The 19,855-nt window shown below is 40.9% G+C and overlaps 1 protein-coding gene across 2 annotated transcripts in view; it reads left to right on the top strand.

Moving 5' to 3' along the window:
* ABCC4 (ATP binding cassette subfamily C member 4) overlaps nt 1-19,855 on the top strand; it is a 186,706-nt gene that overhangs the window by 122,645 nt on the left and 44,206 nt on the right. For both annotated transcript variants that reach the window (XM_052650310.1, XM_052650309.1), the window contains one exon: nt 8,872-8,951. In XM_052650310.1, the coding sequence (XP_052506270.1) occupies nt 8,872-8,951 (80 nt within the window). The remainder of the gene's footprint in view (nt 1-8,871; nt 8,952-19,855) is intronic.

Below are 19,855 nucleotides of genomic sequence, written 5' to 3'. Positions count from 1 at the left end.
GACTGGTTGGATCCTTGCAGTCCAAGGGACTCTCAAGAGTCTTCTCCAACACCACAGTTCAAAAGCATCAATGCTTTGGAGCTGAGCTTTCTTCACAGTCCAACTCTCACATCCATACATGACCAGAGGAAATACCATAGCCTTGACTAGATGGACCTTAGTCAGCAAAGTAATGTCTCTGCTTTTGAATATGCTATCTAGGTTGGTCATAACTTTTCTTCCAAGGGATAAGCGTCTTTTAATTTCATGGCTGCAGTCATGATTTGCAGTGATTTTGGAGCCCCCCAAAATAAAGTCTGACACTGTTTCCACTGTTTCCCCATCTTATTTGCCATGAAGTGATGGGACTGGATGCCATGATCTTCATTTTCTGAATGTTGAGCTTTAAGCCAACTTTTTAACTCTCCACTTTCACTTTCATCAAGAGGCTTTTGAGTTCCTCTTCACTTTCTGACATAAGGGTGTTGTCATGTGCATATCTGAGATTATTGATATTTCTCCCAGCAATCTTGATTCCAGCTTGTGTTTCTTCCAGTCCAGCGTTTTTCATGATGTAGTCTGCATAGAAGTTATATGGGTGACAATATACAGCTTTGACATACTCCTTTTCCTATTTGGAACCAGTCTGTTGTTCCATGTCCAGTTCTAACTGTTGCTTCTTGATTTCTCAAGAGATCTCAAGAGGCAGGTTAGGTGGTCTGGTATTCCCATCTCTTTCAGAATTTTCCACAGTTTCGTTTGATCCACACAGTCAAAGGCTTTGGCATAGTCAATAAAGGAGAAAAAGATGTTTTTCTGGAACTCTCTTGCTTTTTCCATGATCCAGCAGATGTTGGCCATTTGATCTCTGGTTCTTCTGCCTTTTCTAAAACCAGCTTGAACATCAGGAAGTTCACGGTGCACGTATTGCTGAAGCCTGGCTTGGAGAATTTTGAGCATTACTTTACTAGCATGTGAGATGAGTACAATTGTGCAGTAGTTTGAGCATTCTTTGGTACTGCCTTTCTTTGGGATTGGAATGAAAACTGACCTTTTCCAGTCCTGTGGCCACTGCTGAGTTTTCCAAATTTGCTGGCATATTGAGTGCAGCACTTTCACTGCATCATCATACAGGATTTGAAACAGCTCAACTGGAATTCCATCACCTCCACTAGCTTTGTTTGTAGTGATGCTTTCTAAGGCCAACTTGACTTCATATTCGAGGATGTCTGGCTCTAGATGAGTGATCACAACATCGTGATTATCTGGGTCATGAAGATCTTTTCTGTACAGTTCTTCTGTGTATTCTTGCCAACTCTTCTTAATATCTTCTTCTGTTAGGTCCATACCATTTCTGTCCTTTATTGAGTCCATCTTTGCATGAAATGTTCCCTTGGTATCTCTAATTTTCTTGAAGAGATCTCTAGTCTTTCCCATTCTATTGTTTTCCTCTATTTCTTTGCATTGAGGAAGGCTTTCTTATCTCTTCTTGCTATTGTTTGGAACTCTGCATTCAGATGCTTATATCTTTACTTTTCTCCTTTGTTTTTTGCCTCTGTTCTTTTCTCAGCTATATTTAAGGCCTCCCCAGACAGCCATTTTGCTTTTTTGCATTTCTTTTCCATGGGGATGGTGTTGATCCCTATATGTATATATAAAATCTTTCAAAATAGTTTTTATGAGACTTTAGTTCCCCTTCTAAGAATACTATCTAGTATATATTTTGTTATTAAATAAAAATATTTTATTCATTCAGTTTCAAAAATATTTTTTAATTATTTATTTTTGTTTGCAATGAGTCTTTGTTGCTACACATGGGCTTTCTCTAATTGCGATATGCAGGCTTGTCATTGAGGTGTCTTCTCTTGTGGAGCTTGATCTGAGGGTACACAGCCTCAGTAATTGTGGTACATGGGCTTTGTTGTTGCATAGCATGTGGGTTCTTCCTGACCTGGGATTGAATCCATGTCCCCCGCATTGACAGGCGGATGCTTAACCACTGGACAACCAGGGAAGTCCCACTTATTTTTAAAGCATGATAAAATATTTAATAAAGCTGCCCTAAGAACCCTTCTCTAAAGAGGCAAGTAGAATTTTACAGCATTATAAAAGCCCTTTTCAACCCACTTTCAATTAATTTTGAAGGGCAAAAATTATGCATTGAATAAATAGCAGCGTTACTGAAACTATGAAATGCTTATAGTGCTAGTGTAGGCAAAACCCCCAGCAAACATGGAGCAATGTCCATTTCTTTGATATTTTCTCCATGGGAAGGATCTTGCAGAAAGGTAATAGCGTCCACCTAAGAAACCCAGGGAAAAGTCAAACTTAAAATGGCTCTCTGAGTTTAATGAGTGGTTGTGTGCTTTAAATTACAAGGATGCAAATGGATAAGGAAGTGCAGAAATCCACAAATATTCTTCCTGGACAGTTATATGTATCCAGGGGGTTGTTTTTTGGTATTTTATGGTGAGCAGTATGATGCCAAAGGAGAAAAAGATCATAGCTTGCTTTTGCTTGCTGGAAGGTAGGGTCTTATAGTCCTTTCCTTGCTTAGAGTGAACAGACATCTTCAGAACTTTGTCAGCTATCCAGCTGTTTTCCATTGGGAAGAAGGGAGTTGGCTCTCCTTGGTATTGAGCACAGAACCGATGGAAGACTCACAGATGCCCTGCTGCCCAGGAGCAGCCCAGCACATCCAGAAGCATGCAAATTGAGCTGCCTGCTAAGTGGAGAAGGAAAGAATATCATGCACAGGCAGTTGATGTCTTTTTATGGGAGAACAAAAGAGTTTCGATTCTTTCACTTGGAGTTCAGCCTGGCCATTGTGTGGCAGAGGAGGCTTAATGAATCATTGTTTAACTAAGATCCTGCCAAGTGTTTGACCATTAAATAGCCTGCATGTGTATAGAGTTCTTCTCTGACAGACTCTTATTTGACTGTGATTAATTGGCATTGAATTGGTATTTAATTACCTCCCCAGAAATCTAAGAATAGTTTGTGTTCTGATTAAGTTATTTGATGTATAAACCTTCCTGGCGCTGGGAAGTCAGCTGTGTCCTTGCTGTGTACCTGTTTCAGTGCTGACGGGCGACCTCTGGTTGCTCAAAGCCGAGGGACTGTCTCAAAGTATCAAAACCCAATATGGATTGGAATTTCAGTTTCTCTTTCAATGGCAAAAGTTTTAGGAATCAAAATACAGCATGTAAAGGTTTTCTTTTATGTTGAAGTTCTTTTTTAAGATATTCATTAAGTTCATGGTTTAAGAATCCCCATATTCATATTCATTTTGCATATTTTATGCAAATGTATCAGCTTCCTCACTGCATAATGTGTTACTGTGTACATCCACCTGAGATGTCCAAGGGTAGAGATCCCACCTACTGGACACACCAAAAATGAAAGGACTCTTTGCTACCCCATGGACTGCAGCCTTCCAGGCTTCTTTGTCCATGGGGATTCTCCGGCTAGAATACTGGAATGGGATGCCATGCTCTCCTCCAGGGATCGAACCCAGGTCTCCCTCGTTGCAAGCAGATTCTTTACCACCTGAGCTTCCAGAGAAGCCTGATGAAGAGACACTAGGGGCCGATTCTGGTTCAGGTGTCACTGTCCTTAGAGAAGAGATGATATCTGAACCAGTGGGAAATGACCGTTCTGGGGAATAGTGTTCCAAATATAAGGGGGGCAGGTGCAAGCTACAGGAATGAAGAGAGGTATTAAAAAATAGTGATATCCCAGAAACCAGCACCTAGGATGATTTTTCTTTTCAAAAAAAGTCATTACAGGGATTAGTTGCCACAGAAGAAGTCAAGATGAATGACGATGGAGGAAAAGACACTGGTTTTAGAAACCAGATGATATGTGTAAAGAGGGTGGCAGCTGGACTGGAAGAAGGGTTTGTGGGATATTTGAATAGCCCACAATTTAATGTGAGGAATGTTTGACCAAGAGGGAATGTGTCTCCTATGCTCCCTCCCACCCCATTTTCCTCTTTGGCCTCTACACGACTAGCAGGATCTTAGTTCCCTCAGTAAGGACTGAACCTGTGCCCTTGGCTGTGAAAGCCTAGGGTTCTAACCAGTAGACCACCAGAGAATTCCCATCCAAAAGCTTTTTATAACTCACAGTACACTATGTAGAATTATAACTTTTTGAGCAGTGTTTCCACTTCTTACAGCTTTTATCTAATTTTTAAAGGAAGGAATACAGTAGTGAAAATGATTTTTCTCTTTTCCCTCTTTCTTAGAAAGAAAATTGAAGTGCAGTTGATGTACAATGTTGTATTAGTTTTAGATGTATAGCAAAGCGATGCGGTTATTCATATATATGTATATCCGTAGTTTTCCAGATTCTTTTCCATTACAGGTTATTACAGGACATCAAATGTAGCTCCCTCTGCTATTCAGTAGTTCTTTGTTGCTTATTTTCTATATAGTATGTATCTGTTAATCCCAAACTCCTAGTCTATCCCTTTCCCGCTTCCCTATGGTAACCATGAGGTTATCTTCTATATAGGTCTGTGGGTCTACTTCTATTTTATAAATAAGTTTATTTGTGTAATTTTTTAATCCCCTTGTTTTTAACAGTGTTCTTCATTTGTGTGTTTCATTTTCCTCCCCATCAAAGGCCCATGCTCTCACATTTAATACAACCCAACCACATTTGTGTAACACCTGTTGGGGGTTCCCAGAAATTAAAATGTTGCACTGGAGATAGACTGAGATCAGATTTGGGTGTTGGTTGATCCCACTCCAGCTCACCTTCAGTCACTTTACATGCGGTGGGTTGTGGGAGGAACCATTGTCTTCAAGTTTAGTCATGTCCTCACACCAAATGTTTTGCTGTCACATTTCTGAGCACTACAAGTTCTTGTACGCATATTGGAGAGAGAAGGGTTGATTTTGCATTCTGGATGGCAACTTCCTGATTCGTGGCTTTGAAGAAGTGGGATGTCCCTGCTTAGATGACTTTATTAACAGATCTTTTGACCTTTGTTTCTGTGGGTGCACGTTTCCCAGGCGAGACTGCTCCGTGTTTTAACTCCCCAGTTCTCATTCTTAGGGAAGTATGAGAGGAAAACTGTGCATTTTGTCCTGAAACATGGTCAAGGTGCAGTGTGCCAGGAAAAAAGACCTTGGAGGCAAAGTGGTGTGTTTCTGTGATTGGAGGAGTCCTGTGATGCGTGCTGTCCTGTCCCCTCAGAATTGACATTTCTGAATTGTCTACACCCCGCTTTGGCCACCCCACGTCCTGTGGTTCATGGTTTATGTATCTATATATGTATGTATGTGAAAGTTGCTCAGTTGTGTCCGACTCTGCAACCACATGGACTACAGCCTGCCAGGCTCCTCTATCTGTTGGTTTTTCCAGGCAAGAATACTAGAGTGCATTGTCATTTCCTCCCAAGGGGATCTTCCCGACCCAGGGATCAAACCCGGGTCTCCTGCATTGCAGGCAAACTCTTTACCATCTAAGCTACCAGGGAAGCCCAGTTAATGGATTAAGAATCCCCAGTAATCATGAAAGCTTCTTTTAATTTCATGGCTGCAGTCACCATCTGCAGTGATTGCTTAGGCAATGTAAAAAACATTTTACATCTACTTACTGTAGAAGAACATTCATGGCGACTGCAACAGGTGGTTCCTGGGGCAATATGTTAGGTGTATCCACTCCTTCAAGGTCAGTGCCCTGCCATAGTTAACATCAGGTGATGGGACTTGTCCTGTGTCATAGGATAGCATGAGGCTTGGAGAGGGTTCTCAAGCCCTGAATTTTCCTAATCAGTTATGCTTTTCTTAGACTGTCTGGTTTGTTCATTCTTTCACGTGTTTATTCACTTCTTAATGCATTCATTGAATCTTCAGTAACTGTGCAGTTTAATTTAGAGGTGGAGATATTAACCATTAATTATGGTTAGCCAGGAGAGAATTCCAAGGACCTCGTCTGTTTTAATGTTCAAAGCATTCAGCAGCCAGTGGAGCATTAGCCAGTCAGAAGGGGCCGGGCTGTCAGAGGCCAGTCTGGCTTTCACCATTCATACTAGCTTAACACCAGCCCTGCCTGTAATTTTATTGACTCATTCTTTTTTTTTTTCCAATTTATTTATTTTTAACTGCAGGATAATTGCTTTACAATGTTGTGTTCCTTTCCATTATACATCAACATGAATCAGCCATTCTTATTAGTAGATACTTAATAGAGTTTTTAGATGTGTCTGCTAAAATAGCTCTATGTCGTAGATGTGATGACATGAATTTTCTCAGTCTCTGCAACCCTGGATGCAAGTCTTGACCTGTTTTATAACTGAATGTCAGTGAGTTAATTTCCTTTTGTGTCTAAGCCTAAGCTGCCTCTTCTGTAAAATGGGGAGAACATCACTCTCAAGAGTTCTGATGAGATGATTCATCCGTGGTTTCTGGCACTTTTTGGTGCTCATCTGGTGGTGGTGGTGTTCTAGAAACCAAGCAGGGGTGACCAGCAGGCACGATCTCAAGGGAAAAATGCTGCCCAAGCTCTGGTGTGTACCACAGGCATGCTGATGAGTCTGTGCAGGGTTTGTCTTTGAGAACAGTGGCCGAGACAGAATTGGTCCTCAGCCGCCTTCTGGGAGCGCTCAGACTGTCACTCGCCTGGGTCACTCGTGTAAGTTGGTCCTCCATCCTCTCTGCACCCAGCCTTCTCCTCAGGTCGTCCTTCTCACAACCATGGCTTTGAACAGAGAAGTCGGGCTTCTTTTTGACTGAAGGGTATTTTTCAGCGGAGGCCCCCTAACACTGGACTCGTCCTCCACTCCTGTTCACACTCAACTCTCTCCTATCTTAGCACTCCTAAGGGCGTGCCCTTTCCATCAAAGAGGCAAATATTTGCCCTTTCTCACCCCTCAGTCCGCACACATGTCATTCCTCCCACCTGGACAAACTCCACTCTCCATCAATCCAGCGCCTGCCCTCCCCCCGTGCGCTCAGGTTGTGTTTCTTCCATGAAAAGTTGTTAGCCTAACCCTGCAGTCACCCGCTCTGGTGTCACCAGCTGCAGCTGTGACTCCATCCTCGCTGCCTGCGCTCTGCTTGCTCCCGCTGTCCCGCGTCCCTCTAACTGCTGTGTCCCCTCCTGTGTATCCCACGAGCCTGCACAGCATTAGACGACAAAGTGCCCCCACGGACACCAAACAAAAAGCTGGGTCAAGATTTTAAATCCAAATAGCAAACTCTCTTGTTTCTAGATTCTGCCAACGTTAAAAAGTTGTGTTTTTCCGATGAAGAAGTCATAAAATTTAAGCTATATCTTTAACTTTTTTTTTGATGTGTATATTCCTGAGGTTGGGATTGCTACTTTGAGAAGTTTAAAAATGACTAGGTGGGCCACAAAACCGGTGAGAATGGGTGGGAAAATTGCCCATCTGATGTTAATGGTCCTAAAGCAGAACTGATGGAGAGCCCATTGAAGTGTGGCCTGGGAAAGAGCAGGAAAGGCTGCTTGGAGGAAATGCAGACTTTCTATCTCCCCCAGCACTCCTGAATCAGAGTCTGCATTTTCCCAAGTGGGCCCTCCTGCAGCACCCGGTGGGCTTTGCCAGGTGACATGACGTCTCACCTTGGTGGTTGGGCAACTGTTTACTCACCCGGCATTGTGACTTAATTCTTTCACCAGCACGAGCCCCCTTAATCCTGAGACTCGCCTTCTAAAGCAGGCAAGTTGTTACTGGGGCCTACAAAGGTATCATGAAAAGACAGTTTCTGGGTCTGTATTTCCTAAGGGTGAGATATGAAAGTTGAGGCCCAGCCTGTGAAGGTCTGGCGTGGCCGAGCGCAGCAGCCTCCAGCTACTGTTGTGGGCACACCTGCGCTTCCTGTGAGCCAGGCTCCTTGAGGAGGAAAGCAGAGCAGGCTCATCCCAGCAGTGGAAAGCCAGCCCCGGCTCATTCACCGTCCAGCTGTGACTGGTGTGAATGGCCTCAGGAGAAAGTCACCTGTGACTGCGGTCAGGAAGTGTAGGTAGAGGTCCCTCATCTTACCTCCAGGCTGGCTTCCTGGAGTCTTTATTACAAAAGAAATTCAGGGGCATTAAGAAACACACTTCTCTCGAGCTACTATCTCAGAATAGGCTCTGCGTGTGTGTGTGTGCACATGGATACCTCTCTCTGTACATTGTGTGTGAGTGTGCAAGTGCATGTAAGTGTGTACATGCATACCTCTGTGTATCACTTCAATTTCTTTGACTGTAATCATTAAAAAGACCAGAAATTAGTTCTCCTCTTCCAATCCTGCAGCCTTTAGGATATCCTGTTTGGGTGGATTCTGAGAGGGGAAATAGAAGCAATGATAAGAAGTGATCATTAGTTACCAAGTAATATTTCTGTTTTCTGCCTCCATCCCTCTGGTCTTCTTGGATGCTGAAGCGTGAGCTGTGTGTTTGCCACACAGCTTATCATTCCTATAATAAATGCTTAGCTTGAAATTGAAAGAACCCCCAATTTCCCAAAATGTAAGGTGCTTTTGCACCATCCTGGAGGCTAAAAAGTTGAGGACAGGTTGTAATTACTGTTTTAAAAAAAACAGTATCACTTAGCAAAAATTAATTCTGGTAGCATAGTTAATGTAACAATTAGGATTATTAGTTTTTATGTATTTTGTAATTTACCAAGGTAGCACTTGAATCCTTAAATAGTATGAACAGAAAAGGAGGGAATATTCTACAATCCTCCAACTCTTCCTGATATTCTCTATTGGTAATATATTTTTTCATCACTGACACTACCTTATTTCATGTGAATCCCTAATCTATTAAATACATATGCATTTAAAATGCTATTATGATTTGTCCATGAATTGTTTCTCTTAAAGGGCTTGCCTGGGGAAATAAGTAATTTCTTGTGTCCTGTTCTTGCAGGAAGGATTTTAAATCGTTTTTCCAAAGACATTGGGCATATGGATGACTTGCTGCCGCTGACATTTCTTGATTTCATCCAGGTAATGTTTAACAGTCCTGTTAGAGTTCTCCCAGGGAAGAGCAGAGTACCTTTTTCTCAACGCGTTTTCTCAGGGGCTGAGGGTGGGTATTTTAGCCTGGTGATGTGTCCTGTTATCTTAAATAAAAGCCATGTTTCTGAGAGAAAGGTGTGGCTGTGACTGGGAGACTAAGTAAGTTAACATGAGTAACACCTGGGGCAGGAGTGGCTACACGGTCACGGCAAGGTTGGTCTGAAGCAGCGACATGCAGGGTAAGTGGTTCTCCCGCTGCCTTCCAGGTGTCTGTTCTGGATTCCCTTTACTGTGTGTGCATTTCATAATATAGAAATAATCACCTCTCTCGGAAAGATAGCCTCGATTAACTAAATTATGCATTGTGTTACCACAAAGGACAAATATTTACTGCACCTTTTTTTAATAAAGCCAGGTGTGGTTACTTACAAAGAAAAGATTAGTAATAATAAGGTGAAAATAATACTTTAACAAGGACAATAGAGAGCAGTTATGGAAGATACAAAGCCTTTAAAAGCAAGTACCTTTAAGCCAATAATTTGAGTATGGGATCAAAGTCATCTCAGAAAATGTCTTTTTTTGTTTGTGTAGTCAGCTTTTCTTTTACATGTTGATTGCTGTATCTTAAGGTGTCTCTCTCTCTTTTTTTTTTTTAAAATCCTATAATCCCACAGAAATACCTTCTCCCCAGCCTCCAGTCAACTTCGAGGTTCCAAAGAATGGTGTTAGGTCATCTCAGTTGTCATCTGCTTATTCAGTACGGTTGTTCATTGGGATTTTTTCCTGTTGTTTTTTCCCTCTCTGCTTTTCACTTATTCAAGCTACAGGGACCTTGTCAAGCGTTTATTTTGGATTTATCAAATGTATAGAATTTATCAAAAGCTGTATATTTTCGAAAATCCCAGCTGCTGCTGCTAATAATTCCTGGGTTTAAACCCTTTTCACTTTCTCTAATTGCCAGCTAACAGGATCCCATTTTAAGGCCAGGAAGGAGAGAAATGTTGTGGTGAGGATGTGATATTATGGCTTGGTGCTGATGCTCCCAACTTCCCAGTTTTATGTCAGTGTTCAAATGCTCTCTAAATCAAAACTTAGGCTCTCTTCAGGAGCCATTGCTATAAAAGGAGTCCAAAGTACTTAATTTGGAAAGCTAGCTATGTCAGAAAAATCAGTACTTTGTCTGAAATTATTCTAGGCATTCCTGTTAAGTCACAAACAATGTGTCAGTGAATATCTGGCTGTAAAGGTGTAGCCTATGGGAGAAACCTTCCACTCTCAACCAATGTGCAGTAGGCTGTGATTTAGAGGCAAAGTAGTTTTTTACTGCAAAGATGTCTGATTCTGCTCCCTACCCACCCCCCTACCACCCTCAGCCCCACTGCTTTTGCAAACTTATATGTTTGAGTTCTACCGGGCTACATAATTTATCCTCAGAAGCAATTTTTTACCAAAAGAATCCCGTGTTGTGAGGGTGATTGTTGATTCTCTGAGAAGATTTGGTGGAAGGTTCTGTGTCTTTGCTTCTGCTAGCCGGGCCAAGGTTGGGTTTCCGGAGCCGAATGGCCCACTGTGTGCTTCACACGTGGTTAATTAGCCCTCATAATGATAATGCACCACGTATATTTGTATGACTTAGAGAGGAACAGGGATGGATGCCACCTGCTGTCTGCGTCCAACATTCTCAGTAGTGTGAGGAGAAGATTCTAGTCTCACTGTTCTTCCTTTTAACCTGAGAGACACGGGTCTCACTTAATCTTGATGGAACACACCATTGTTAAATACCAGTAGTCCCAATTAGCTGATTTCTTGAATCTAACAGCAATGGTAAATCTCTGTATTATTGTCTCCAAGAAAGGAGTTTTTTGTATGAACGATGACTCAGTTATCAATTATGATAAAGATCTGTTGTCACTTGTTTTGTTTGCAGGTGTCTTTAATAAGGCTGCCGTAATCCCTTCAGGAAGAAATATTTTCTCCTTTTAAAAATAGTATTAGCTAAATATAAAAGCCCTGATCCCTGCCATTGTTGTTGATTCTTTGAGGGACATTTCCCAACATTCATTGTTTAAATGGTTGTCAGGAGGAATCAAGTGAAACTTAATAAACAATGCAGTAACTGGTTCATCGTACTTTGTGTGCCGAAGCCTTTCTCCAGAGGATTTGCATTCGATGAGTGGGCTTTTGACGAGGTATCACTGGGATCATTTTGAAGTATTTGGGCCTGTTGCTGTATTAGCGAGAGAAGATTTTTATTAAAGCCAGAAAAATAAAGTTAACCTGACCTCAATGAAAGGCCAACAAAAATAAAAATGTAAATTGATTTTTCTTTTTTTAAGTTGGGTAGGACTCTGTAATGATGAAAAGAACTCCGTGGTGTGATCTGGGACTCTTAATGGAATCATGTAAACTTAAAATAAACACTATTATGGTAAGCACATAGAATGAAAACTAATTTTCCAAATCAAATACATTATATTCAATTCATTTTCCCCAATCAACCAAATGTTTAAAACCTGTTAGTTATAACAGCAATCTTCTGGAAATTAATTAGAAGCCTATTAGCTCTGCTAGCTGAGCCAAATGAAATGGGTTGCTTGTTACATTTCTAAATAGGCTTCTGAATTAAAGCAAAAGAAGGTCAAAATGACAATCAGCTTGACTCACCTTATGACTTTTCTTAAGTTGATCTAGGTTTGTTGTTTTTTATTTTTTTAGGGAATTGTTTGATTTTTTTGAATGGACATTTTATCCACTTTGACTTATCCTCAGTATTATCTCAGTGACCAGTAACATCCTCTAAAGTGCATGGGAATCTGAAATGGAAGGTCTCTTGTCTGGCCCATCAGCTTGTCTAAAGAGTTTTGTCATCACCCTTCTTAACTGAGATTGAAAATTTCCTGTCTGCCTTTGATTTTAATGTCCTTAGCAAAACCTGCTGCCAACCTCAGGAGAAGCTGGGTTTTAATACCTCTCATCGGATTCTTAGGGTAAGGATCTTAGTGACTAGCAGCTCCTCCTGTGCTCAGGGAAGCTCACACAACACCAGTCCTCTTAAACCCATCAGCTGAGTTTAGAAAGGGTTGGGAATTTCCATATCAAGAAGTTAACCTTGGTTTTATCTTGTGGTCCTTCCTGATCTACATGTCATCTCTGATGCTTGAGCCAGAAAGAACTTGGCAGGATTTATAGCAAGAAATAGAATGCAAATCAAAATTCAAAGCTAAGATATCTTTCCACTTTTGAAATGTTCAGACCAACACTGACATGTTTAACGTTTGTTTCTTACTGATAAGCATGTGATAATACCTTGCAGGAGAATTAAAATCAAATAGATATAGAAATAATGTAATTACACTTATCCATGGGAATTTTTTAATCCAGAGCTTGTGTGCTTCATCACTTCTTCTCTAAGACAATGACAGTTTTGTTGGTCTTGAAAGTAAGAGTTCAGAAAATAGACCATTGGGTTGTAGTATAATTGAGTCTGCTGCTGGTGAATTGGGGAAAGAAAATGGAGAACAGAATCCTCATCAAGTGTTAGGAAAGGTAATTCTCCAGTGAGGAAGTCAGAAGGCAAATTTTATCATTCAGTTCACTAACAAAGTGACTAAGATGAGAAAATGCTATTTAAACTGTGAACCAGTTTGCTGGGCAGATAGAAACTATTTCCTTAACTTTGTCCCTTGGACTTCAATTTGAATTTGTGTGAACATTTATGGGTTTTGGTTTATTTTTTGTTTCATTTTTAGTTTTAGTGAGTGATCCATATCCATGCTGATGAGTGACACAGCTCATTTTAAAACGAGTGTCCTTCACAACTGTCTGGCATTCCCATGAGAATTCCAGAGGAACCATGGGGTAATGTGTGGGATTTGGGAACCTGAGTTGACACAGGTATGGAATAAGAGTGAATGAACAGAAACCAATTTTTGGCTGCCAAGGCCTTCTGGAGGGAAGGCCAGAAGTGAGGGAAGTTTTTGGATGTATCATAGGAAATAAATAATTTATACAAAATGACGACAGTCTGTAGGTTACCTCAGGGTTGCCGTGGGCTTATCAGATAAGTTAGCCAGTGGCTGGCAGCATGAATCTGGTTTATCAAGGTGTTGTTGAAACTCGTTCGTTTGTTTGTTTTTTCGAAAATCATAATAGCTTTGAGTACTAACAGTATTTTTAAAAACCAAGTCATTTATCAAGCCAGAACTTGGTGTTCTTCCCTCATTAAAACTAAATATCTCACATGTGAGAGAATTCAACATGGAAGGAATTCTTTGAAGAAGGGTTTGACTTTCAGAATATACTGAATTTGAATAAATACAAACAAAATACTGGCCCATTAAAATTCACATTCTTGTGTATGACTGATATTTTTAATAGCACAATGTAAATACAAGCAACATAAATATAGCCACTCATTTTCTTAACAGTGATTAGTTAATAATGGTACATACATACATAATATTTACAATGTTTCTATAGTATTTAATTTTAAATTTAAATTTTATTTAGGATTGAATAATTCTTAGTGATTAATGATTCCAATAATGGTTAATCATTCCAATAATACAGTATATTTATAACATTTGATGGGCAGTTATATTCTTCAGTTTGCACTGAACAGTATTTGTATTGTTCTGTTTGCAACTAGATATATAATAATGATAAACATTGAAGTTTTTTTCATAAATGAGTTCTTCCTATTACATATCTGATGTGAAAATTTGTAGTTCTTTCAACATTTTTCTTTCCTACAACATATCTTCCATTTTGGTTCGTTTTCAGCAGTCTTTTATTGGACTTCTATGTGCTAGGGATGTGGAATGGAAAAAGTAAAGCCTTTGTCTTCACTCACTGGGTGTGCTCCATGTGGTAGGCACAGGCAGGGCTTGGAATGTGGACGAAGGGAAGTGAAAGTCGCTAAGTTGTTTCTGACTGTTTGCGATCCCATGGACTATACAGTCTATGGAATTCTCCAGGCCAGAATGCTGGAATGGGTAGCCTTTCCCTTCTCCAGGGGAGCTTCCCAACCTTGGGATCAAACCCTGGTCTCCCGCATTGCAGGCAGATTCTTTACCAGCTGAGCCATGGAGGTGAATGAAACTAATTCCCGTCTTCCATGGTGAGACAGACAGTCATCAAGTACAGTACTGTTTGATGCATTACTGTGAGAGTGTACTATTTAGGAGAATGGATAAGGCTTTATTTGCATGTGAGGCAAATGTGATTTCCACACTCAGATCTTCCTTGATGTGTTTGGACCTCAAGTTGGAGGTATCCTGTGCTTAATTGGAAGTAACAGAGAAACCTGGAATGAGTGTGGCACCTGAATATCTGTCACTGAGCATAGCCACTGAGTCTGTGAAGAAGGACAAGTTTTCCCAGAGAGAGTGATGATTTTCAGGGCTGAACCTCAGAAGCTTATGGAAGTATTGATGGGGTGGGGATTGGGGTTGTGCTGGGTGATATATTCCTCTTTCCCTTCAACAAGCAAGGATTAGAGTTGAAGCCTTAGGGTACAAAGCCCTTCCCTCATGAGTCTTCTCCAGCCCCCCAAGGAGAGGGAGTCCTCCAGGAATTCATCACTTGCATAAGGAAGTCCTGGAAGGCAAACTAGATGGGTTGGGGGCTGGAGGCAGTTCCTTGTCCTGGGTCAGGAAGTGGGTGGAGCTTCAAGGAGTGACCTTTGATCCCAGATGAGACCCCTGTGGATGGTGGGCTTGGAGGTGTGGCTGGAAGCCAAGTGCCCAATGGGAAGCAGTCTTTTCTTTCAGTCACCAGCTGAGAGTAGGTATGACAAGAAGTGTGAAGTGGATTATTCAGTTTTCTTTTTAAAGGATGAAGTTAGTGCCAAGTGTGCTCAGGCTTATTTTTGATGATTATGCTCATCCTTGGGTATATTTGGTAAACCTTGAAAGATACTTGATAATTTTCATTTTTATTACTTCTAAAGTATATATACTTTTTCTTGTCTTATTCCTTCTCACTCCCTAAAGAGAATTTATTTACTATTTTGTAATTATATGAAAGACCTGCTTTGTTTTATTTCTTTGTTTCTTATGTCTTTGCCTCTTGAACACTGTTGAATAGATTAACCTGCCCACAATTCTCTAAGACCAGCAGACACCTTTGTTTTTTTCCTTCAAATCTCCGAATGTTTGCTTATTTAGGAATCAAGTGTACTTTCTTCAATGAAATACAGACTAATATATCATAGAAAGGTATTAGAATTTCATAGATGACAGTACTTATCTAAACTGTTAAATTGTGAATTCCAAGTGCAAGAGTTGTTTGTCTGGCAAGTTGGATATTCTGGGTGGTCTTAATAAAGGCTTTGCTTGAATAGGAAATATGTTAATGAGATAGCAGATGCATGGGAGTGAGGGATGAATTGGAGAAATAAAGGAGAATTCTGTGCTGAGAGTTTCACAGTTGACATAGACGTTCTCGATGAATGACACGTTACAGATGGGATTTATACAGAGACACTCTGACCTGATACATATACATGTTGATAAATTATACCAAAACATTAAGATTCTGAATTACTCTAGCGTTGGCCAACTATTTAGATGGCAGCAGTTAAGGGAGCATCTTCTGAAACCCTGCCTGGGGAGTTGGGGATGGCTTCTAGAACCTTATTTAGGGATGGAGGAGGCACAAAGGGCAGGGAACCTCACTCCTGGGATGTTGGTGGCGCCGGCATAGCATAAATAGTTGGATTGTGAAGTTGGAGATCAGTCATTGGAGGAGATAAAGATGGAGAGGCCCAACAGGGGTCAGGACATAGGATGACTTGTGTCATCAGCACAGGAATTTGGTTTGGAATGTTGGTAGAATGTTGGGGTTTTGACAAGGTAGGGAAGACAAGAAGAGGCACTGGTTTGTCCAAGTTCATCTTTGGAACAGCCAGATCATAATGTCAGGTGTGGCTGATGAAAACCCTCCGTTCTTAATTGGGATTCTACACTGCAATGCAGTCTGTTCCCTCATGTGATGGCAGTGTTATCCTCATATCCTAATAGAGGGGTAGTCACAGGTTTATACACTGCTAGTTTGATTCTTCAGTTACCTGTCCAGTGAAATTATAGTTACCCACTGTTCATTACAAAGGAAGAGGAAGTCAGCATGAGAAAACCCAGTTGCCGAAGTCTATTCAGTATGATTCTGATGATGTGAGAATCTTGAAAATGTTTTTTTTTTCGAAGAGTTCTTAAATCTCTGGGAAAATCTTGATGTTTTCATGATCTGAGGGTATATTGAATCCTATACAGATTTTGTGTTAACTGGTAATCACTCATGATGCCAAGAGCTTTAAGTGCTGGAGTGGGGAACCCCACAGTCTGCCTTTCCAGTCTTGAATCCTAGGTCTCTCTCTTTTTCCCAAAAAGCTGTACTTTCCTTCTCCATAAAATAGAGATAATATGACCAATTTCAGAAAATTTGTTTGATAGATATAATGGAGTCAATAAAATTCTTGGTGTAATATCTAACTACATGTTAAATGATAAATAATGGCTAGTTTTTTTTAATGCCACATTTTTTTATTAAGTTAAATTTATTTTAATTGGAGGCTAATTACTTTATAATATAGTATTGGTTTTGCCATACATCAACATGAATCTGCCATGGGTGTACATGTGTTCCCCATCCTGAACCCCCCTCCCACCTCCCTCCCCGTACCATCCCTCTGGGTCCTCCCAGTGCACCAGCCCCAAGCATCCTCTATCCTGCATTGAACCTAGACTGGCGATTCTTTTCTTATATGATATTATACATGTTTCAATGCCATTCTCCCAAATCATCCCACCCTCTCCCTCTCCCACAGAGTCCAAAAGACTGTTCTATACATCTGTGTCTCTTTTGCTGTCTGGCATACAGGGTTATATATATTTTTTAATGAGGAAAAATATTCCAATAATGCATTATGTTGCACTATAGTAATTGTCACAGTTTCCAGGCCCGTGTGTATCACCATGTGAATGTGTATCACACACAGTGTTTCTAGGTTTGCAATTCCTGAAGATTTTAATGGATTTTTAAACGTTTTGGCTGCACTCTGAAGCCTGTGGGATCTTAATGCCCTGATCAGGAATTGAACCCATACCCCCTGCATTGGAATCGAGGAAATCTTAACCACTAGACTACGAAAGTGAAAGGTAGTGTTAATTGCTCAATTGTGTCCAACTCTTTGCGGGTCCCATAGATTGTATCGCCTCTTCTGTTCCTCTGTCCATGGAATTCTCCAGGCAAGAATACAGGAGTGGATAGACATTCCCTTGTGCAGGTCATCTTCCTGACCCAGGGAATGAACCCAGGTCTCTTGCGTGGCAGGCAGATTCTTTTCTGTCTGAGCCACTAGGAAAACCCCACTGGACTACCAGGAGAGTCCCTAATGGACACTTCCTAATGTAGGCTCACTGGGTTGGGGGCCAGTGGGGAATAGAGCTAAATATTTCTGTAGAATTTCTGAAGCTTCAAGATCTCAGGTAACATGTAGTAAGGAATCTCAATTATTCCTAAACTCTTTCCATTAAAGACCTGGGTTTGATCCCTGGGTTGGGAAGATCCCCTGGAGAAGGGAAAGGCTACTCACTCCAGTATTCTGGCCTGGAGAATTCCATGGACTGTATAGTTTATGGGATCACAAAGAGTCAGACACGACTGAGCAACTTTCACACACACTCCCTTCGATTAAAAGGAGGGAACACAAACACATTTTCAAGAAGTCCTCCAATAGCAGAATATGTGGAAATGACCAGTAAGAATTTATGCATATTAATAAAGCTTGAATTTATGCAGACTAAAAAATTGGGAGACTGCTCTGAGCATGCAAACTTGCATGCAGCTAAGTGCTGTAATTTATTGAGGAAAGCTGAATTGCCAAACCTGTCCTCACACTCCTGATTCTCTCCCTGCCGCTCCCCACTCCACCAAAAAAAACCCACAACAACAGCTCGGCTGGGCTCAAATAACTGACTCTTCACGTCCTTTCATGGACACAAAGGGCTTATCCTGAGGCCTCTTGAAACACCAATGCCGGCCCTGGTGAGACCACCAGGGACCTTGTCATTTCCTCCTCAGCACACACACAACGCACTGACTGCAGTTTTATGAAGTGAAAATGCCCCCATAAAAGAAAAAGTGAAGGAGGTGTCCTCAGTCATTGCTTTCCAGAGAGGGGAGCGCAGAAGAACAGGCTACTGCATCTGGATATTGAGAACAAAGCCTGAGACTCAGCATAATAGGCTGGGTCACTTGCTTTTATAAAAGCAAAGAGTGGAACTGCCTTTACTTGTCTTGGTACCACTGACCCTTGCATTTCATTGTGTAGAGATGTCAGGGAAAGTGTGTAGAAAGCATTCCAGCCCCTTTCACTGAACAATGACTTTGTCATTTTGAGCTTTTCTGTGGTGTGTTGACCCCTTCCCCCAACCCCTCCCTCAAATCCCGGTTGGACAAAAGAGATCGTTAGTTAGGCAGCCTTGCCCTGTTTGAAAGATCTCTGTTTTTCGGACTCTTTAAAAGTAAACTCATTCATTTGAACTGAGTCACAGCATTTTCACGCTTTTAAAATCAACAAAAGCGTTTTAGTTAGGAATTTGCAGGGATCAAATATTCCCTGGAAATGCTAGTCCCAGAGATTTATGCACACTGCCAACTTTAAGTGGGTTTCCTTATTAATAGAAAGGAGAATCAATGATATTGGTTACTGGAAATATTTACAAACACTTGACCCTTGGGTTTCTGATATCAAGGTAATACACTTCACATAAGCCCACTCATATGCTCTGTTTACCTTTCTTTTTAAAGAAAGATGAGATGGTTGGGTTTTTTCCCAGCATAATAGCACACTTAGAAATCAGCACCGTCAGCATCAGCCTGGTGACAGTTAATCAGCGGGGACCTTCTTAGGCTGGCAACCAAGTGTTGCATTTGGTATGTCCCAGCATGTGTGCTCCAGTGATAATGTTTATAGTTTAACAAGAAGCTAATTAAGACCTAAAGAAAAAAATAAGGACCCCATTTTTTTCAAACCTGGTGGTGTTTAGAGCATAAAATTTTACATTATAGCATCATTGGATGATGTCCATTCAAAAACTACAGCTGTTATTCACAATACTTTCTCTCCCTGCCATCTTGTATGTTTAGAAATGATCAAACATCAAATACTTACTCAGGTTGAGGGCCATATGCTGTTTTGTTTTTTTTTTAAATTATTTTTGTTTGAATTGGTTCTTCATTGCTACGCACGGGCTTTTTTAGGCCCATCGAGCAGAGGCCGCTCTTTAGTTGGGGTGCTCAGGTTTATCATGCTATGGAGCACAAGGGCTTCAGTAGTTGTGGTACTTGGACTTAGTTGCTCCTTAGCATGTGGTATCTTCCCCGACCAGGGATTGAACCCCTGCATTGGCAGGCTGATTCTTATCCACTGCACCAGGGAAGTCCTCCATATTCTATTCTTGGGTACATTTATTCAATTCTGTCTTAGCAAAATTCTGTCTTAACAAAATGAAGAGCGGGTGTGCTGAAAAACTTTCTTAATTTTTGTTTTTTGTTAAAACCCTGTACTTAGCATTTTATGTGTGGATATATTGCTTCAATCTGTTATGGAACATGATTTATTGTAGTCTACTTATCTTGTGGTTGTTCTCTGCTTGTGAGTTTCAGGGTGCATTTGTTTCTTGCAACTCTTGCTTTGGGTCTGTTGATTTAGCCTTCCTTTGATTAGCACACAAAACCAGATTTCGAGCATTCTCATCACCTCCAAAAATCTCTCCTGGCTCTCTGGAGTAAATTTCCACACCCGATGGTTGTGCTAAATTGCTGTCAGCCTGTGTCAGTTTTCCTGCTTTTGTGCTCCTAAAATAAATGGAATGAACACAGTACAGGTT

This window comes from Budorcas taxicolor, chromosome 12, assembly GCF_023091745.1.
Source record: "Budorcas taxicolor isolate Tak-1 chromosome 12, Takin1.1, whole genome shotgun sequence".
Classification (NCBI taxonomy): Eukaryota; Metazoa; Chordata; class Mammalia; order Artiodactyla; family Bovidae; genus Budorcas; species Budorcas taxicolor.
Note: the sequence above shows the minus strand (reverse complement) of the source record. Positions and strands in the feature narration are given on the sequence as shown.